Source organism: Pyxicephalus adspersus, chromosome 1 (genome assembly GCF_032062135.1).
Source record: "Pyxicephalus adspersus chromosome 1, UCB_Pads_2.0, whole genome shotgun sequence".
Classification (NCBI taxonomy): domain Eukaryota; kingdom Metazoa; phylum Chordata; class Amphibia; order Anura; family Pyxicephalidae; genus Pyxicephalus; species Pyxicephalus adspersus.
The window spans coordinates 45770098-45793464 of NC_092858.1; the positions used below are offsets into that span (position 1 = coordinate 45770098).

A 23367-nucleotide genomic window follows, 5' to 3' on the forward strand; every position below is an offset into this window, starting at 1 on the left:
CTCATTTACCTTAACAGGATACCATGTTATTGGGAATAGTCCAGTGCTTTATTTTTTATGCATTGGCCTGCACTTTGCCAAGGCAGTTGAATGAATGTTATTCTTTAATAACATCCCACAACAGAAAACTAATGGCACTACTACTGCACATTAATATAGCTCTTGTATATAGGGGGCAATTAAAAGAGCTTGTGGTGCTTTTCTTCAGTATACAAGTGAATGAGAATGTAAAAGTGGTGGAGGCAAGTTTAAAGCATCCCAGCTTCTCCCTTAGGCATAAAGTATATATCTCCAAAAAATTCACGATATCCCAAGACCCACAATGTGGTGTTAATGAAAATCAAGTTTAAAAAGAATATATTATATAAGCTGTCAGCCATCATTCATCATAAATATAATTTGCCCAACCCCACTTCAATGAGAGCCTTGTATGTTGAATGTCGCCTACGTGTGCAGGAAATTAACCATTTAGACAATCACTAAAGTAAGCACTGACCAGCCTAGTAAACAGAGTATATTAAGCCTAACACCGAAAGAGAGGGTGTGCTGTAATATTGTGTATATTGCTTGTGTCCCCCCCCCCCCCCCCCCACCGACAAGAGGGCTTCAGTTATAGGGAACAAGAACAAAACTGTTCACTGTGTGGCAGCTTTTTGCAGGCTCTGGTACATCTCTAGAAAGCCTTTGAAAAATTCAAGTCTTTGGAAGAACATAGGTTCATTTTTTTATAGTAAATCCTGGAGTTTGGCATCCATTGCTTTGCCAAGCAATTTTAATGAAAAACAAATGTTATAAAGTTTAACAATAAAGTTTAACAAAGTAAATACAAATTCACTCTTTTTTGTTGCAAAACAATAAATAAATAACTTAACTGTTCATACAAAGAAGTGCTAAAGAGGACTGGCGTCCTCTTCTAATGATCTGTTTAGTCCAGGAATAAATTTTAACAGTCTTTTCCGAAAGCTTTTGTGTTTTTTCCTAGGTAAAGACACAAACGTGCTCTGCTCTTTTGGCTTATCCCAGTTTGTTGCAGGACTTGCACACTTTACACTTGAGCTACGAGTTAGTGGTGACTTGTAAGGCTTGAGTGTGGTTTTGTTGGAAACATTATTAATTTCATCTGTAGAATCTGAGCTGAAGTAGCAAGTCTGATACACAGCGTCCTCATTGTCCTCAGCAGTACTCAAACAACTTGCACTGCTGCACATACTTCCAGTGGCCAGAGAGCTTGGCAGAGGTTCTTTTAATTGAGGCACCGTCCCATAGATGTATGACCTGACCGATTCCAATGTGTCGTATACGCTTGGGTCCTTCACGACAATGCCTAGGAAGCACAAGAAAGAGTTATTTGAAGTGATATAGTGAAGTCCTCATTGCACGAGCTAAGATAACCACCACATACTAGCAAACTGTTCTGAAAAACAGGACACTTTCTAAACATCTCCCGACAGCGCTTGAAAAATAATGTAATGTAATTGGTGTGGATAAAGAATTTGGAGATGTTACAGATATAAATATGTAGAAGATGTATACAAGTACAACAATTACTAGGGATATACCCATACAATTCATTATAATCAAGGAAGACTAACAATTCAGTATTTCTGTAACAGATATCATAAAACACAAACAGAACTAATACAGATCTTAAACTATAAACAGGGGGTAGCTCATCATACAAATAACACCCAAGGCATAATAAAACATATTTATAGCCAACAGGTTGTTTTAACCAAAGCCAAAAACTGATCCCTAGGCAGCATTAATATAAATGTATACAAATGGCGTCATGTGTTTTTAATCCATAAATATTCCAGATTTTCTAGTATAAAATATGGCTTTTACAAGTGTTAAATCACTGCCCCACAAAACACTAAAGAACTTTAATTTCTTCAGTATGTAACCTCTGGCATTCTATGACATGTTAGTCTGTCCAGGACAGCACTCCCAGGCAGACCATTATACCGAGCATTCCCTAAGGTGGTCTAAAGAGATACATAAAAAATGGGGATTGAGCCGGCATATTTACAGATATGTTTTTGCCAAACATCTTGTTCTGAGTCAACAACACTTTGCCTGCCCCCTATCCCCAATGTACTGTGATGGGATATGTATGAAGTCACAAATGTGCATCTCGGTGGAGTAACTACAGATGTATTGCTCAATACTTCATGTAAGAGAAATCACCCCATCTAATGAATGTCTGGGTCACCACTACTCATAAAGTTAATACTTTCCAGTCATTACAGGAATACATAAAGGACAAGTAAATACAATAGATGGATGAGGACTAATGAAGCGACTGCAATGTACTAGATTACACAGCCATCTGTTGGACCAGTGCTTAGCACAGCCAAGGGCTGGGAGAAAAAAGGATTTTGATCAGGAATCACTGGTTTTGGGTTACACAGGAAAGGATATTTAAAAGTTGTTGTCCCCAAAATGACAATATATTATTAAATGCTACTTAAAGTACTTTACAGTAGAAGAGGCAGAAGGAATAGCTGCAACATAGTTCTGTTAACTAGGAGATATAATTCAAAGAAAAAGCAGAAGTTACACTAATTCTGGGAAGCCAGCACAGACCTTCTAGAAAAGAGAACATGACTCACTAAAACAGGAACATTTTAGGGGAAGAAAAGTATTTGTTAAACCAAATACCATGAGCTAAATGATTAATTGGTAACACATTGTAACCGGTTATATGACCTCTCTCCTGCAGGGCTACCAGCTCTGAAGTGGTTTAATCCTCCCATGCAAATGCCATATGTGGGGTAAGCAGCTAGGAATTAAATACAGGATGACACTTACCATGTAGCAGTCTCTGCTCCTGCACCATAAGAGAGCGGTATTCTTCCCATTTCTCATACAAAGTTTGCTGTAAAGACAATTGGAGATATTAGATATGTAAAGATGATTACAGATATTTTCAGAATGTTTTAATTACAACTGCAAATGGATTTTAAGGGACAAAGAACAATGTGCAAGATGCTTTAGGCCATCCAAACATCTCTCAGAGTTGCATATCCCCGATACTCTGCCTTACCAAATAAATGTGTACATTTAAACTTAGTATTTTTAAAAAGTTGATACATCTGTATATTGGTAAATTAAAGGCAGGTATAAAAACAAACTAGAGTAAGTTCCTAAACGTCACATAAAATCATAAAAGAACGCTTTTTTGTGACGCAGACTCATATGATTAACCCCAGCATGTTTAGATCAGTCTCTTGCTACAAGAGGAGAGAGAGCAAGAAGGAAGATCAGTCTGTAGTTGCTCTTTAAAGTTATCACAGGCCGGGAGGCAGGGAGGTGACTTAGCTGTATTGCCTTGTTGCAGTAAAAGAAGAAGTAAGAAAAGTCAGGTCACCAACACTGCTCTGCTGTCTGGGGAAAGGGAGGGGGAATTATATATACATTAAATTTAAAAAGAAATGAATATCAGAACGTTAAGGAAAAACATGTGAGTGTAATGTGTTGGGGAATGCCTATAACTCAGTCTTTTATGGATATCCTGCCATGTGACCATTAAATGGCATATTCCAGTACTTTTTGGCTGAACTGCTATAACCAGCCACATGGAATTCTGTGTGTTCCACTACTGCAAATCCAACAATACACAGACACTATAATTTCTTTATCTCTTTACTGCTAGTTACCTTCAAATACTGGAGCCTTGCCTCCAACTCCGCTCTTCTGATGGAAGAACCATAGACAGTTTCCAGCCTGTCAATACAGCAAGACATTGCAACAGGTAAGAGAACTATATGCCAAATAGTTTAGATGACAAACATAAAAGGAAAGCATATATTTAAAAAAAAAAAAAAAACCTCTTGGGAGGTACCAAATATAAAGTTAAAAAATATTTCTGCATGTTTTATTCTGCATTTTAAAAAAAGGCTAAAACATTTGTGTTTATTCAAGTGTTACCTTATTTTATTCCCAGAAGCCTTTATCAACTCTACAATGTCCTTGTGCCTAATTCCTTCCACATTGAGGCCATTAACTCCAGCAATTATATCACCTAAAAAATAAGAGACATTAATTAGTAAGCTGGGCTTCATATTATCATACATTTCACCCAAGGATCAAAGTTGTTTGATGATTTTCTGCATCTACCGTACAATTGCTTTAGAAAATATTTTCATTAAATAAAGGAGGCGTGGAATTAAAGAAGTAAAACATGAAACCATAAAGTGGGAGTTTATGTATAATTAAAATAGTAAAGGAGCGTTTAATAGTGCCATAAAACATTGCTCTAATATCCTGCCCTTCCAGTCTTCCCTAATCCTGGAGTAAACTCCAATCTGATAATAGCCAACAATAATTTCCAGTGTTCCTTTGCTGCCATTCAAAATAGAATAGTAATTATAAAAACCTCTGAGTACAGGATAAGCAGCGGTGTTCTAGAGGGATAAATCTGGTAACAAAGGATAAAATGTTTATCTTATGTTAGGAGTAAAACAAATCTTACTCATTTTTAACTCTTCCTAATTCAATCAGTTTATTTGCAACAAAATATGAGAACTAAAATTAAAGCTAAAGCTACGTACACACTTCCAATTATTATCGTTGTTAAACGAACGACGAACGATCCTGCACGATATCTACGAACGATCGTATAGCACCGATCCTGCACATACAGATAACAACACGATCGTTCGTAGATATTGTACACACAATAGATACGATCATTTGAGCGATAGAGGGAGTGACGTGCACGACAGGAAGTGAACGAACGTTCGTTCATCACGCATGCTCAGCCCATGGACGATCAACATTGGAAAAATTAAAAATTGGAAGTGTGTACGCAGCTCTAATTTTACTAAACACAACCCTATAAATATCATTTCAAAGCCATAATTTAATACCCAATAGCTAAAAGCAGCTTTCCCTCTGGTGTTGCTTCTAGTGATGAAGGCAGTGTTACCGATTAGCAGACTCTTGGTAAACAATCAAGTAGCAGCAATCCCTTCACAATTCCAACTGGTTATACCTGAGCACCAATACCAGACACAGAGGAAAAGCTCTGATAAAAGGCAGGTTAGTTCACAGAGGGGCATGAAAATAAATGTGTTATGCTGGACTTATGTAGAGGGTGTGTTTTTTTTTTTTAATCATCTATCTGTATATCCACATTTTGCAGTGTTATGCATAATAATAGTAGCTGTAGTTACCAAGACTGCTTAATGGATTGGTGAAGAATTAAAATGAGAAAGAAATAAAATCCCTCATAAGAACAATCTGCACATGTTGTAAAATTACAAGAAGACAACTCATTGTACAATTATGTTACAATTACCTAACAGTAAATACATAAACATGAATAGCTATCTATAACTCATTGCTGGCCTGTGCTCCTCTTGGCTGTTGTCACTGTGTCTCCTCTGCACTTCCTCACAGATAAAGGAGGATGCTAGGCAGGGGACTACAAGCTCATGGATTTCCCTGAAATCTCTGTGAAATCTGGCAACTTTGATTAGAGCAGGAACAAAAGTTCGTGCTCTGTCCCTTACTGCATGGACACAATTGGAGGCTCCTTTCCAAGCCCTAGCTTGCCTGAGTCATTTCCTGCAGAGAACATGTTGGGAGAACACAGAAAAGCAACAGGGACTCGAACAAAAACATCCCCACTGACATAAGCTTCATATTAACACACTGCAGTTCAAAGCTAAAGAAGGCTAAACAGAGTATTGGAAGGCAGATTTACTAAAACTAAATTGATTCAATTTCCCAAACACAAAGCTGAATACCTACATAAGGGATTACTGTTTAGCAGAGTTCTCGGTATACATTCTCTTGTGATGACTATGGTTAAAGCCATGACATTTATGCATATATTGGGCTTTAAAAAGAAACCATTTAAAGGTAGGTGTTTCTAAAATTCAATCTATTGTTATACCTGCCCTGAGCACACAACTCTTTGTAATAGTGTCACATCACAAGCCTGCCTATATACGTGATCAGTGGCAAACTACTTTGACAGGAAAAACCCAAGCCCCCTAACCAAGGCAAGTTTTCATATTACTGAATTGACAGTACATGAATAAATGGCATATATGAGGTTTTTATCTAAGAATTACTGTCAGGAAGGTGTTAGATTACACAGGAAACCACCAGTAAACCACTTGCATTTCTTGCCAATGACAGCAGCATGATAATATGAGGAAATTCCAGATAAAAAAGCATGCTTATGTTAGTAGTTTACTATCAGGTATCTTTTGACTTTGGATAAGTGTCAGCAGAACGAGTTGAGCTGACTTACCAACTTTAAGGCCACACAGCATAGCAGGGCTTCCTTCATGTACCCGGCAGACAAACGTAAACATTTCTACTGTGTTCTTGTCTTTATGGTGTAGTCCATAAGTCTGCAGGAAAAAAAGGACACTTGAAATAGGTTTATAGATAACCACACACACCTTTAGGGATCTCTTTAAAAATAAAAATGGCTAGCAAGGCAAATGACTTTGTATATACAGACTGAAAATAAGGAAGCATGATAAAATAAACCAAACACCAACCAACTTGCTGTCTGTTCCAAAACACACAGAGCACTTTCAATGGCAATCACATTAAAACACAGCCATGGACACAATGTGTATACTCAACAACTAAACAGTGATACGTTCTCATTTTTACTAAATTAACTAGCTATTGTGTTTCATGGTTTTGTTTTACTGCTTTTTCATATTTCCATATGGGAAAATGTTGTGTAGTAGTTAGTTTGGAGTAGAATAGGGCAAAGAAATGTCAGGGCTACTTGTACCACTAGTTGTGAGAATTCATAACTGTTTCAAAAAACATTCCCGAAAATATTTTGCTGGCAGGCGTGTGCTGGACCTACAGACACTGGATCAAGGCCCCGTCCAGCTGACAGCAGCTGGATGAAATGATTTTCATTCTCATCTTTGGTGCTTACACATAGATGACATATGCCAGCCGGTCAGTATAAAGTTGTGGTCTTTTCAGTACAAGTACATTAGTGTCATTGCAGTTGATTGGATATAAAGAGCTGCAGATAACCTTTGTATACAGTGCTGGATAATTTGATTGAGGAGGCCTAAGAAAGATAAACACAGTCGCCCAGCCACACAAATATAGGGAAATAATGACAATATGCAAACATTTAGTCTGGCCACTTCCTAGCAACCGTGACAGAGGCTGCCCTGGGTGAACACCTTGCCAGCTGCTTCTATTTGTTTAACAGGTGATAATCCAAAGCCCTGTGTAGGTGAACGGAAAACTGCAGTTATTCATTAACCAGCTGTAACATCCATATTTACAAAGCATATTAAATAAAACTATTCATGCAATGATATGCTGTCACCGCTCGACTGGGCTAAAATTCACCCCTCAGAATACAGAACACACAGCTTTAACTGGTAATTGTAAGCAAAGCCTCTTGTAATATTTTCAGATTTGAATTTAGAAGTTGTTCTAAAGCATACAACATTGGTGAATATTTCACCTAATATAATGGAACTCTCATACACACCAGTCCGTCAAATGTAAATTGCTGACTTGCCAGTCTTGGCTTTCACACAGTAAAAATTTGAGGAACAGAAATCCTCTCCCAGATCTAGATAACCCAATTGCTAATCAACTTCTGAATTCACCAGCTACCTGGCTATAAAGGCAATTAAAACATCCAAACAAGTTTTACTGGCTTTACTGATGTGCATATTTGCCCCAGGTCAATAGTAATATAGCTAAAGTGTATTAGCTTTAGTGTGTGTATTAAAAAAAATACACCAAAGGAGGAAGCATTACAGAAAACAATGCTGAAACACCATGTGGGGAAATGTTGTGGCTAACTCTGTAAAGGATGCACGAAAAAAAAAAAAAATCATCAGGCAATCTGCCAGCAAGCATCAAACCCCTACAATGTCTAGACATTTTTCCTGCAAACTCAGAAATATGAGGCAATATTCCCCAGTCAGACCAAGATGATTATTTTGTATTGACACAATAAACAAGTTCTGGCAAAGTTTTCTTGATACAATAGTATGATACAACGTGTACACACACTCAATAACTGTCACTGGAAACTATCCTCTGTGATCTTTTCCCATGACCGTATAGTGTCATTTTGATTCAAGAAGAGGTGAGAATAAGCAGAAAACATGGGTCCTTGCTGTCAATTGTTTAGCGATTTAGCTGTGGATTGTAACCTAAAAAACACACACACAGCTTATGCACTGCCTGCACCGACTATCTTTTACTTTCTGTACATTGGAGCTTTGTGAACCACTTCTTGGATATTGCTCCACAAGTCATTAGACCAGTCATAAGGAACAGTTTTACCACACGGAAGGAAAGCCCAATTCCTTTACCAAGCTAGCCACCACCACACAGACACATTGCAGAACAAGGCCTGGTAAATTAGTAAATCAGAAGCCTGTGGTCTACTAAAATTACAGTCACATCTTGATCAGTATTTAACATCCCACGCTAGAGCTGAAGGGTGCTTTAAAACTTGCTAAACGCCTAGTGAGTGTTTTAGAAAATCTTGCTGTATACACCTCTTTCAAAAAAGCTGAAGCTACATGTACAGATTCAATTCTTCATCATTGTGATGGAATCTTGTATATAATGACCACCCTCAACACTGTCGCATACTCGAAAATTCAATAGGACTAGAGGAAGTCCAAAGCTATGTTGGTGTCAGATGGCTGTCAACTGAGATGCACAGTTAAGCTTGTCATGAGCAAAAATCTAATGTGTGTACAGTGGCCTGCTGATCTTGTTCATCAACTTGCCCTGGAAGACTGATATACGACTGACCAGGAATGGTTGCTGTGGGAAAAAAACATAGCAGAGTGCTGCTCGCTTGCCTTCCCCCCTCCTTATACCAGAATGGTGTGTAAAATGCTTTAATTTCCCACTGAAAACAGTCATGAAAGATCAATTTCAGTGACAGAAATCTGCTGTATGTATTAGGCTTAAATCTTTAGGAGGCAGCGCATTATGAAAGACGTTGTAGCAGCCAGGTCACTAAACATCAACCAGGTAAAAAATAAATAAAATATCACACAAAAAGTCACTCTACAATATTAGAAAAACCTTGGAGAAACTGTGCTCACCTGAATCTCAAACCCAAAAGTTTCCGAATCTTCCTTCTCCAAAGTAACTATTTTTCTGAAAAGAGAAAAAAAAAAACATTGTTGCCATTTCTGTATAGTGTTTGTCCCCCACCCCCTACATCTTCACAGCAGTTTTCCAGTACACAAGACAAAACATATGGACTGTGAATTGCATAATGCAGACCATTGTTCTGTATAACAAGGCTTCAGGCTTCTCCTTTACAAAGCCAAAACACCCACTGTGCCTCAATAGGCCTTTATTTGCTGTCTTCTAGTTTTGCACATATGTTGCCAATTACATGTCATTATTAATTGCACTGTATTTTTACACTTTGTTAATATAAAGTAACATACAGAGAAGATAAAAAATCTAACCAAGTGATACCTTGAATGAATGTAAATATATTTATTACTCAGGCAAAAATTTCTGAATATTCTCATATAGCAGCAAGTTTATCAAAAGTCCACTATTGCTTTTGGACACAAAGACAAGGAATTAGAACCCCCATCGGGTTGTAATTGCTTCCTGTGTTCCTGGCGACCATTCAATGAGACTAAAGTAGGTAAAGTTCACATTTTAGAATTATCCCCAAAGCAGGAATAGAAGAGAAACCTCCTAATGGGCTTCCTTGTTCTGGTGACAACTTTCCTAGAGGGGTCTGACCTCCCTTTTTTTTTTTTTTTACAGACAAGAAAGGAAGGTAAATCCCTTACATAGGACACAGATGGGGAAACACTTAATATTCATTTTACTATTCCTTAGTCTCTTCAAAATGGAAAATGCCATCACATATATTGTAAGGTTATAAATGGCTTTCTACATAAGTAAAATACTACAAGCAGCACTGTAGGTGTATAAGAACAAAGCATGTCCAGTAAATTTGTACTAGATAAGGTAAGAAGGTCAGCAAATACTACTAAGTTTTGCCTACATATAGAAATAGGTATAAATGTATTTAATGATTATAAACCAGGTTTTACATAAATCTACACACATTGATTAATTTTACCGGAGAACAGAGAGTCTATTGTTTTCTACCAGAAGACCTTATCTTTGAAAAAGAAGATGGCCTCAGAGCATCCTTGTAATGATTGCACAAATAAGGTGCCCACATATACAGCCAAATGCAAACTAAACAAAGACACAAGGCATAGGAATGCTTACAGCAGTGGTCGCCAACCCTTTGGACCTCACTCAGGGTTCTCCCCAGGCCCTTTTAGCTGGGCGCACCACTGGGCACTTTTTTGCACCCACCCGGCTGTTTTTGGGTGGTTACTGAAGCGTTTGGTCACAATACAGGTGCTGTCACCCACCTACAATTTCTTCCCACCCGGCTTAAAAAAATTTCTGGGTTGAGCACTGTCACTGAACACTAAATTTATGGACTTCAGACCGTGCATGCACGGGGAGCCGTATGTCACTCAAAGGGGAAGAAACTTCCCCCATAGTGTTCGTCATGATGCCAGAACCAGCCCACTCTCCAGAGACACAAGCCGCGATCTATACGGGGGACATGGTCCATTGCTCTGGCCGGTGTGCGCCCCCCAGTGGGTATCTTGTTCTGACCCCATTTGGGGGGCGCACCGGCTAGAGCTGCGGACCACCAGTTGGCAACCGCCGGCTTACCGCACAAGATTACCAAGCCAAATTAGTAGTCAGAACACATAAATAATGGAAATAAAATAAATACTCAAGGTGATCCTGAAAAGATTCTCTAGCATATATAAAGAAACACAAACAGATGAAGGAACAAGAATACATGGAGCTAGAGGGAGAAGATACTTTACCTGTAATGTTCAGATGTTTGGCCAACGTTTCTCCAGCCCATTGGAGAACCCTAAATGAAAAAACAAAACATTAAAATGTGTGCAGAAGAATCACAAATCACTTCAGACAAATCACTTAATTTGTTTACTGTACCCAACCCAAAACAGCTATACCTCAGAGGGATCTAGCTAGTAAAGCTGGGTACACACGTGCAAATTCCAAAGTCGTTGGAAAGGATCTTTCACGATACTTTCCAACGACTAGCACTGAACGATGCATGAACGAGTGCTGTACACACAGCACTGTTCTGCTCTATGCAGAGGGGAGGGGGAGAGCGACGGAACAGCACCTTGCTGCGCACTCTCCCCCTTAACATGCATTAGGATCGTTCGTCGTCCACCATCTGAACGACCGTCTTGGCGGATCCACGGACGACGAACGATCACAATACACACGCCAGATTTTTCCGATATCGGCCCTGAGCTGATTATTGGGTGAGAACCATTAGACTGTGTACGTAGCTTAAGAGTCAATAAATACCAGGTCGGTCTTGCAGCGTTCATCGGCAGTCCCTGCTTGATCACTTATTTGGAGGAGCACAAATATTTTCCTCTAATCTAATGTTGCTAAACAGAGGAACAGAAAAGATATGTTGGATAGGCTAAATGATTCTGGCTTCACTGCATTTTCCAGTCACACTGGATTACTAAATCCACATGATAAGCAAAGAGGTAGAAAAAATGTAAACACATCAAGAAAAAAAGGAAATCACAGTGCTGGAGGTAACTAAATTTTTGATTTTTGCTTCCTGTGTTTTTGCTTTTCTATTTTTTCTCATGACCATTCCCAGAGGACTAAAGTAGATAAAGTTCACATTTTTAAGTTGTCCCCCAAGCAGGAAGAGAAGGGACCCCCCCACACACACACCACCGAAGGGGCTTAGTAGTTCTGGTGACAACTGGTTAAGAGAGGCTTGAACAGTAAACTAAAGAAAATCTCTTACATGGGACACAGATCAAGGAAAAAAAAACAACTTGATATGCATCATAACTTTTACTTAGTCTATTCAAAGTGGAAAAAGGGCAATACATATAACTTTATTGTTATACATGGCTTTCTACAAAGCAAGAGTTGCAGATTTATATAAAATACTGGGCATATGTTGAATAGACCAAATTATTCAGGCCTCACTCCATGCTCCAGTCACACGGATTACCCAACCCACATGATAAGCTAGAAGGTAAAAGCAAATGTAAACACATCAGATAAAAAAGGAAATAACAGTGATGGAATTACCTAAACATATCAATGTTGTATAACTAAACAAGTCACTAGCAATTCTTTGATAAAGACAGGAGACCCTTTGATGGTCAAATTACTGTTTATGGTAAAACTGCAATGGTTTCATCTCAACTATTTATAAGGGCTGAACAAGCAGAGATGTAGCAGCTGGGACGGGCCAAGAGCCGAGGCCATACACACTGCCTATATACCCCTAATACTATATAAGAGTATGGAATTATTGGCCCTCAAACAAAGACATTAATTGAAAGTAACAACCTAGTCCAGATTAATCATATACAAGCTCCCAAGACAACAATAAAGAATTCAGCAGGTTAATCTGGGATTAGACACATTAAATACATTGTGTGTAAAAGTCTCAGGTCAAATAGTTAATGAGAGACCCAATTAACACCCGGTTTCCAGCGGAGAATGCTGAGGTGGTCATACACATAGGACATGAACTGAATTTGGTGAGAGCAAATCTCAGCATGCACAAGACAGTGAGTGCAATTACCTTTTCTATGGAAATAAGGTGATGACCTGCATATAGGAATCTCCTTTACACTTTAAAGACAAGTTTCCTTCCTAGAAAGGCTTTTAATATTTCTCCTACATGCTTAAAAACCAAAGACCAAGAAATAGCATTAAGACTGCAATCATCTCATATGTACTGATGCTCTTTACAAATGTCATATGCAGCACTAATCAGAATTAATTTAAATGAGAGGGTCATAATTTCAAATATTTCTGAATGCAATATCAAATGACCAAGAAAAATGTTTTGAATCTCCAAAACAAAAACCACATTGTAATACTTCAAAAAAACACCACCACTGGAAGAACAATTAGACAGAATGGTAAGCCGGGTATGTACCAATATAAGATGTAATCTGTCTTTGTGCCACAATGATGTTTTAAGAACTTGATTTTGGCACCTATGTGTACAAAGCCTTCATTATCAATAAGGAAGGGAATTGATGACATAATGCATTACTTGTCACATTTCGTTGTCAGCACATCCCCTGTCAAAAGATAATTCATAAGTCATCATGAAACCAACAGCATAATGTCATTTCCAAGTAACAGACAACCTAATACATTCACAAACCATAAAACAAGCAGTTTATGAACATAAACTACACAAAAGAAAGCCAGTCCACAACACATAACAAGTGAATAGAAGGAATTAGATTTCTGCGTATAAATTTGCAGAACAAGAATTCTTTCCAAGCTCCTGTGCCAATGTTAATATGCATTAAGCTGACATTCATTACAAGTATAGGACCCACAAAATTTGCATAAAACACGTAAATGTCATGTAGGCCAAGCTGGATTCTTCCACATATGCCACATTTACCCATACTTTAACACTTGCCCTTCTCAGAAGCTTATGAGTGAAGGCTTTTATTTTCCCAGTCCACTCTCATAAAAGTCTCTTTCACATTGCCCAGCATATATTTTAATAACTCGCAATTCATTTCTAAAGACAATTTCTTCCATTGTGTGATATGAGGTTCACAGCTCAAAACCAGCGTCAGATACTGTTGGCAAAAAGAGACCATTCCAAGCACATTTATAAAATGTGAATAGGAACTTCAAACTAAAGTAGGCGTTGGGGAAGGGGGCTACATGAGAGTATCACTGGAATAAACTTCACACAGGCAGGAATGTGAATTATGCATTGAAGCTTTAAGTCAACTTAACATTTGTAGTAAAAGAACAATTGTTTCAGAAATTTGAAAAAAATCAAATTAACAGATATGAACTAGATAAAGCTATCTAGGCAAGTCGCAGGTTTTAGCAAGATGAAGAACAAACAGTTTTGCATGTAAACCTTGCATAACTGCTCATGGATAATCACATTTACAATACACTGTATTGTGTTAGTAATAAAGTACTAGTAACATGTTTACTATTCATACTTGGGAATGCACAGCACAGCTATCCCTGGTCTGACAGTCTTCAAGGTACAAATATATTAACCAAAAAACCTTGACACGTAATAAACAAGAGGAAAAGCTAATATTTAGGATGGAAATTTCAGACAACCATAAACTTTTCTTGTGGTTTAGGTTCTTTTCATGTAGATCGGTCAGATGGGACCTTTCTACAGTGGCGACAGACTGCAAAAACAATACTTTAGTGAATATTTAATCCTAACAGGTATAGGATTAAAGGTTTTACAACCATAATGGGCCATTAATTTGGTTCTTTTGTTAAATCAACAGCCTAAAAACATTTACAACCACACTTAGTGTTAAGTGGACAAGTCAATGTAGCCAATCTAGGTCTTACAAATGACATAGCAATTGGGACAGGCCATACATACATCCTAATTTTTATTCAATTGGTATATTGAAGACATGTGCTTCCATAGATGTAAACAGACAATGGCCAAAAGCCTTAGGCTGTGTACACAGGTGCAATAATTGTCGTTGGAAAGGATCTTTCACGACAAAAGACTGCACGATGCATGAACGAGTGCTGTACATTCAACACCATTCTCCTCTATGGGGAGTGGAGGGGAACGATGGAGCGGCACCACCGCTGAACTTTTCTCCTTCACTTCCATTACAATTATTTGTCGTCCTGACGGGACACATCCATGAACAACGAATGATGAGCTCTGTACACACGCCAGATACTCGTTCGATATCAGCCCATCTGACGTGAGTACATATCTCTAGGCAATGTTCACACTAGCAATGAGGTTGCTGTGCATTTACTGCTTCCTAATGCCAGGGAAGTACTGTCTTTAGGGAAGGTTACATGGTAGCTTCTCCCTGAAGTGAGTGAATATGGGTTGCAGTAGGCATTACTAGTACCACTCACTGGCGCCAGCTGCCAAATGTGCTGTGGTAAGAGAGTGTTTGAGCGCAAGGTGCCAGCTGTGGTGAGCTGCGTGGGATCCCAAGACAGATCTGTACCTGCTCTTAGGCAATGGATATAAACCTACCTGGAAGTTTTAGGCCCTGCGAAATGCAGAATGTTGCAATTGTAGGTGCCTGTAATCCAAAATTAAATAAATTCTATAAACAATCTAAGAGACTTGGTGGAAATAATAATAGCCAATACAAAAAAACATGGCCATCTATAGTTAAACATATAAATAAACCTTTAAGGCATCTTAACTTCACTTTCTGCAGGTGCTTATTCCACAACAGATACTGCAAAACCAGTCAGACCTGTGTTAATATGAGAAGAGAAAACTAAAATACTTGGATGACAAAGCCTGATTATATATGTAGAGAGTAGCTTCATTCAGACATAACTGTCAAAGCTTCTAGGCAACCTGTCAAAAGGCAAAAACAATTCTCCTATGACCACTGGATTCTTTACAATTCCTATTTGCTACTAAATAAATACAATTTTAAACTGTAAAACAATATAGTTCTACACTGAATATGTTATGTGCTTTACAGAGCTCTTGGAAAGTGCCCCAGCTTCTGTTTATTCACATCAAAAACTCAATCTTCTTATTGTCCCCAACTTCATGAACCATCTGCTTCCAAAAGGATAGAGGCTAATGCAGATTAAACAAAGCAATAATTAAATTATGGCAATTTAAAGAGACAGGGTGTGACTGCCATGCTGTTTCTTGTTTAACAGCAAAGAAAAACAAATCTATTATTAAAAAGGATCATGGAAAAGTGAGGCAGCAGTTTGTGAGCAAAACGCCACCAGCAAAAACAACAAGATTAGGACATATAGGATAGACAAAAAGAATGCAAATAGAAGTAAAGACAAAGAAGCAGACACATCATTTACTGATTACCAGTGTTTCTTGGCTGAGAGGATATGGTTAAGTAGTGCCAAACCTGATTACTAGTGTCACAGCATATGCCATTCATTCAAAATGTAAATTAAACAAAAGTGACCTCGGTCACCATGCAGAAACTCTGAGTTAAATCTATTTTATACCGTAATCTTATTACTTATGGCACAAAACATGTTGGGCTCATGTGGTTTATAAGCGCTATCAGTGTGTGGGTAAATAGAGAGTGGCAGATATAAGTAACAGTCAACAAGAAGCTCTCCACTAATCTCCATTCATTTAGATGCAAGCACACTTTAAATTGTAGTTGGCCATTCAGCAATCATTTCTTTTAAATATTTTTTAATATAGGTAATACAAGTTCATATTGGATGATATTTACACCTTTAGGTCTTTATTGTGGGAATGCAAGAAATGCTGCAAATACCAGACATTGCAGGGGAAAACAAATGATCCCTATTCCAGTTTGTTGATCCCCTGGACAGAGCATAAATAGTTGGTATAATGTTCTTTTACATTTGTAAGCAGCTTTACCAAAGGTGTCATGGATTTAATGCATTGTGTTGGTCTTCAATGTGCTTAACGAGGATGCCTAACGAAATTTGAGTGAATTTGCTTTGCAAATATAACATTCGTTTTTTCAGCTTTAGAATTGACGCAATAGCATTGGTTTTCTAACAAAGACCTAATTTTCTTTGCACATAATTCAGTATTTATAGGAACACAGCTTCACTCTACTGGAAAAAATAATTTTGCTAAATGACCAGTCCTTACTTTTTTAGTAAATTTAATCCAGCATCAATATGACATTACCCAATGGGGAACAATGCAGCTAGATCAGCATATTTCTTAAGCCAAAGGACCAATACAAATAAGCTTTCAATTTTCACATCTGTTGTAACAAATTGTACTAAATCAATCAATGGAGATCATTTATTGCTGAAATTTTATAAAGCATCTCTTTAGAATGCCTTTGTAACAGATACCTGACACATTTGATGTGGAGAACCAAATATTCACTACAAGGGCACTGCATTTATCTATTTGCCAAATCAAGAAAAATATGTATTCATGTTTCCCATAGGTCATCTAAAGACAGTGAAATCTGTCAAAGCCTATTGCTTTCAGGGATACATCTGATCATCTATGGCTACCATCTGTAAAACTAGAATTCGTAATTACTTGCACTTAAGTTCTAGGCACTTCTTTCCAGGCTGTTTGGCCACTTACATGGACAACTCTCGGAAAGCAAATTAAACAAGCTCACATATGTAATACCTACTAACACAAGAAACAGCAGATTTCAACACAACTGCCAAAAAGAGGAACATGGTGAACACACAAGGCACACAAATGTAAGATGTAGTCGTGAAATTCTTCAGAAATGTGAAGAGAACTTTCTCCCACCCCAAATAATTCAATACGGTAGGCTAGTTAGTATGAACTGAAATTTGGCTGACTGACATCCTGCCAAATGGAACAAGAAAACGCCAAACAGTCAGCACATGTCTTTTTAGTGGATTGGACTTTAAAATGTTATTATGACTTCATGAAAAGACGTTGTGACGAACGTTCCGCATGACAAGTCACAAAACTGCCTAGCCATAGATATGCTGCTGTTAAAAGGTTGGCTCACAGGAGAGACACAATGCACACTAAGCAATTAATAAGTCACCAATGTGTGCTCTTGTTATTTACTTAGCCAAAGGAGCTCAGGGATCCTGGTGAAGAAGGATATTGGAAGCAGAGAATAAACCAGTGTAGTGTAGGTTCAATGTTAGGGAAAATGTTTACTAACACAATATTCACATTCCATGATTTAAACCTGGTCATATATGTGAATAGTATAGCTTGAGTGACAGATTAATAAAGCCCTTTTCCGTGATATTTAGTTTATGTCCTGCTCTTAAGAAAAAAAATAAATAAATCTCAATATAACTCTGATATGTATTATGACCAGAATTAAAGATGATAACATGAGTTGATATGGTAAAAACTTAAACTTACTTTGAAGGCTCCTTAAGTAAAGCCCCCACAAAAACATTGGCTTAATAAGCTTGATTTACAGAGAACATAAATATGACTATTAGAAGTGGCATGCCCTTTTACTTGACAGCTGGGGAACATAATTTCCTTTGCTCATAACCTGAGCTTCCTCATAGAAAACAGAGAAAGTCAAGAATGCAGATTCTTCAACCAGCTGCTGGGAAACTTTACATAGATATGCACATGTGAGCCGTGTTGAACAGTGACCTATATTTTGGCTGGCTTTCCAGTATTCTAGCTCGTCTACACAGATGGAACAATACACAGGAAAAGGGAGGTCTGTGTAAGTTCCATTACCGATTAGCTGACCCTCTTACCTAATTTCAGGACGCCATTGTCTCTGCTTATACTTTAGAAATTGTGGCCATGTAACTAAGTAAAAGCCATACTGGCAATTTCCACCCAAGGGAGATGAAAGGAAACAAGGTGGCAAACTGTAATTTGTGGAGCCAGGGTTTTTATGGCTTTAAAACAATAGAGATGGCTCCTAAAAGGCTGTATAATGCAAACTGTATGTCAGTCTATGGGAAGTATACAGCATGTAATGGGGTCATGACGGACAAGGATACAATAAGTATCACAATGCTAGAGACATAGCCCTGTGACATCTGTCATTCTCTATTTACTGTTAGTGCTTCATTCACTCAGAAGAACAACACAACTCGGAGTGGTTGGAAACACTGAGAAGGTTTAGCCTGAAAACTAACAGATGACTATCTGCATAGATCTGCTTTTTTGGCTCCCATTTGTGCATGCAAATTAGTAAATAATTAGGTTCTCATTTGATAATAAAATCATTCTAAAGGCGGCTGCACTCAGCTCGAAACTCGATTTTCCAGTTTCAAGTTAAGTAAATAGCCAAACGTTTGCATAACTGACAACTTCTTATCTCTGAGCCAAATGCCGGATCCAGCTTGAAACAATTATATTCCTCTGGATTAAATTGAGTGTTTTTATTTTGTGATAAAGTACAACACAGAGCTCCAGGAAGGTGGAATCTCCAGTGTCCTTGGGGGTAAACGTATTCCACAACGTATAATTGTTAGCACACATCCTACACACATGGCTGGCAGGGATATTGCTGTCAACAAACTGAAATCGTATAACTGGCCTAAACCTCCTAAAAGTCAAATCATGCACCAAGACCACTTTCTCAGTGCTAAACACAGAAACTTTCTTGAGCCGGGTGGGAAGAGATTGTAGGTGGGTGGCAGCCCCTGTATTGTGACCCAAACCCTTCAGTAACCATCCAAGACAACGGAGCGCCTGGCTGAAAGGGACTGGGGAGAACACTGCCAATGATTAGTTTTTTTTTTAAAATCTACATAAAAAAATAACTGATATCTTTTGTTCTTGAGTTTAGATCTAACTCTGCAGTACAACTATCACTACAAGCCAAATTATGGCAGTGGTATCAGCTGACACCATGGGGCCCTGAGGAAATAACATATTTGTCACAAAAGGCACTTTAGATGACACCATCTTGGAGTTCTTCTTTACGTGTGGTGAGTAAAGTACTGAAAGTAAACGGGGAATTACAGGTTTCTATATATAAGGCACTTTAGATGCCACCTGCCACCTACTTGTTTAAAGATTTAATGATTGGGACATTTATTATTCATTTGTAGTGTAACAACATACAGAATGGCAGTGAGACACAACTGACCAGGCTTCATTTCGGCAGTTCTTAAGCCAGCTACATATATTTACTTATAGATCCATCATCAGGGATGGTTGGTGATGCCCATAGGTATGAAATCATCACCAGATCATCCACACAGGAGATATGATATATGTGTTATGAAAGTGTTTTGGGTTTGTGTCCATTCATTCCTAAAAAAAAAAAAAAAAAACTCTCCATAAGCTCCAATACCAGAAAGGAATGGACATCAGGCACAGACATTAGGGGTGACAATGGGCTGACAGTCCATGATCTGGCATTACACAGCATTTCTACTGCACCTAAACATCCGATTTGTTATGATGTGATCAGCAATGTGAAAAACAAAACAGTGGGAGCATGGAGCATAATGTTCATGCCTGGGGCAGAGCTATATAGAATACATGAGACCTGCACCGGCCTGTCAGACAGGGAGAGATGAAAACCTGTAAAACTAGTAATCCAAGCAGAAAAGTGTTATCTGACCTTCCAAGAAGTGTTGCTTTGAGCTACTTTGACAAGTTTATTTCATTCATTGGCCAGATAGCACCAAAGTAAAAAATACAGGTGTGTATAAATACAGCATTGGAGAGCAGTGATTACAGTGTATCCTAACCATGGCATAAGAACGACATCAACCAGTGAATGCCGTGTAGTCACATGCCTTACTGGGGCCAAAATCCACCCTGTATTGCCCAAAAGCAGTTTAAGCAGTTTGGGTGAATAACAGTCAGTAAGTGATTGTATTTGTTAGAGGTTTTGTTTTTTTTTTTTAAAAAGGGGTGCAGCACTGCCCCCTTAACTCTCGATCGGCAAGACAATCAAGAATAAATGGGATCGTACAGCCTCCCGAGATACATACAGCATGCATCCTGGGGGGCTCCTAGCTGCTCCTTCTGCCCATACCTGAGCATCTCGGGCAGAAGGAGCAGCTTTTATAGCAATAGGGAAAATAATTGCCCATCTCAGGCAAGTGCAGTGGATCGGCAAGTTTTTACCTAATCTATGCCACCTGATCTTGTGAGGGTACATTACATCGGGTAATGTAGGAAGAAGAGAAAGGAGAAGATGCGCCAGGACGAAGAGGGATACCGGGACCCGATGGAAGAAACCTCCCGACGGACTGACGGATCTGTGGGATTGAAGGTAAGTGTGATTTTTTCCTCACAACCCCATTTGCATCCTATGAGCAGATTGTGATTGTGATTACAGTAGGGTACCTAGCACACAACATACCGCTAGAATGCTGACCCTCATTAGGATTTCAGGGACTTTTCACAGGACATGCCAAGAAGACATTACAATGGATAGACATCCAATAAATAAAGCTGTGACCTAACTCTACATAATAGTAAGTTAACAGAAGTTTTGTGTTAAAACCTTCGTCAAAAGATACCAGCCTGCAAGGAAAAACATTATAACTTATCAGATGCATTGCAGAAGAAATTTTGCTTGAAAATCTTCAGCTCCTGACACATCAGACGCGTCTCTGCTACCCACTAAAGCTGCGTACACACGGCAAATTTTTCTCGCCCGATAATCGGTATCGGCCAATTATCGGGCGAAAATCTGCCGTGTCTACAGTCGGTCGTCGTCCATCGTCCGACGACCGTCCTGGCGGATCCATGGACGATGGACGAGGACCGATCCTAATGAAAGGGAAGGGGAGAGCGCGCAGCAGGGTGCCGCTCCGTCGCTCTCCCCCTCCCCTCTCCATAGAGCATGAACGGTGCTGTATGTACAGCATCGTTCATGCATCGTGCAGTCTTTTCTCGTTGGAAAGGATCGTGAAAGATCCTTTCCAACGAGAAAAATTGCAGGTGTGTAGGCAGCTTTAGTGCGGTGGTATCATCCACAGACCCCAATTTCATAGCATCTTGTAGTGACCCCACAGAAATCCGAGGAGCAGACGACTGACACTCATAGAAGTGTCCTCTGCAAAATTGTTCTGCACTACAAATGAGCGAAGATCTGTGGCATGCCAAGGAAGCTTTAATGTCAAACCCTAGTTAGTGATGGATCTGGTATAACAAAGCCATGAACTGAATTGTGATGTCCTTTGTGTCCCATTGCTGCCCATATACTGCTGGATGGTAAAGGAGCAATATCTTCCAGGTGTTACCATTGTACACCGGCACCAATCTTTGCCCCATGACACACGCTCTTCTAGGGGAGCTCCTCCTCCCGCTACGTCACCGGCGCTCAGATGAGAATGAATTGGGAATTCCTGATCACCGTCTGATAAAAACATTATTCAGGAATTCTAATAGATTCAACATTTAAAGCATGCCTAGAATTACCAATCACTGTATGGTCAGCGCTTACTATAGAAAGCACGCCTTATTCATCGGACATTTTACCTTGTGCTACACAGCGCCTTATTAACAATGGGGAAAGACCCAAAAAACCCTCCTTTCCCCATCACTCTAACGGGTCAGTCCGGGCTCGTCCTGTACACAGCACAACATACTGGCGGTGAAAGGCGTTCACACGAATGTGGCCATCATAGTCAGAGTAAAACTAGATGTGGTGAGTGAGGTGCGCCAAGTTACAGGAATATAAAAAGCGTCCGACACACCAAACTTCTCACATCTCCACCACACAGAAGAGGAAACTTTGCACTATTTGTATCGGTGGTGGGATTTCTCACACAGCATTCTATACTTAGCATGGCCCCTGTCTGTCATGGGCTGACAAGGAACATACATGTTCAGGACACATCTCTTTCATGGGCTGACACACAAGGCACATACATGTGCAGGACACGCGGGCTACATACATGTACAGGAAACATGAAGAACATACATGTACATGACACGCAAGGTTCATACATGTACATGACACGCTAGGTTGATACATGTACAGGACCAGCAAGGTACATACATGTACAGGACACACCAGCCTGTCTTGTTCCTGCATTCATTACACAACAATGGGCTCCTATCACCCCCACCCTGACCTGTGTGCTGGTGACCCCCTCCAGGGACATTGCCATGACAACGGTGGGGACACGCTCCTCACAGCTATGGCGCCCTGCAGAGGGTTCAGTCATTGCCCTGGAAGCCGCCTCCCGGTCACCCCACACGTGCTGCATATTGCGGGATTACTTCATGACAATGGCATTGTACCTTCTTAGCTCTCGGAAGGGTCCCCCCGGAGACCATGAGCGCCTTGTACATGTCATCCGTCCTGTAGCAGTCCAGCGCCATGTATGTAGAGTCCGCCTTGTCCCTCTCCCGGTATATGGTCTGCTCCGGAGGGGAGCCATAATCCTCCTTGTGGTGAAGCTTCTTCAGCCGTCGGAAAGTCATTGCTGTCCCGCCAGCAGCAGCAGCAACGTCCCCACCTATAGCCCCGGCGCCTCGCTCTCTATGGCAGCACAACCCTGAGCAGCGGGCATATAACTCAGCTCGGAGGCGTGGCCTACCCCTTAGACACGCCCCCTAGGTTTAGTCACTCACAACATGGGAAGCCTAGGCACAGCAGAGCACGTGTCAGCCCAGGAAGGTGGCCAATTCCTTAAAGAGTTCACACATCACACCTTCAGAGACCCTGGGGTTTCTCATTGGCACGCCAGGTATTATGTTTTTGGAATTAATCCTCTGCCTCAAATTAATGACAGCAATTTGCAGCCAGTGAGAAAAAGACTGTGAATTTGTCGCTAAAAAGCAATTTTTACATCTAGTCAATTACGCCAGCGCTCACTGCTGTAAATTTCTGTTCTTCAACAAAAGGCTATGGCTACGTACAC

At 39.6% G+C, this 23367-nt stretch overlaps 1 protein-coding gene across 1 annotated transcript; it reads right to left on the reverse strand.

Annotated features, from left to right (window-relative positions):
- Nucleotides 1-740: 740 nt before the first annotated feature.
- On the reverse strand, nt 741-23002 carry TAMALIN (trafficking regulator and scaffold protein tamalin). The gene is made up of 8 exons (XM_072409683.1): nt 22745-23002; nt 10872-10921; nt 9084-9138; nt 6266-6368; nt 3931-4024; nt 3660-3726; nt 2812-2878; nt 741-1324 (listed from the first exon to the last, which is right to left on the reverse strand). The coding sequence occupies exons 1-8, from the start codon at nt 22925-22927 to the stop codon at nt 891-893; spliced, it is 1053 nt and encodes a 350-aa protein (XP_072265784.1). The 5' UTR covers nt 22928-23002; the 3' UTR covers nt 741-890.
- Nucleotides 23003-23367: the final 365 nt, after the last annotated feature.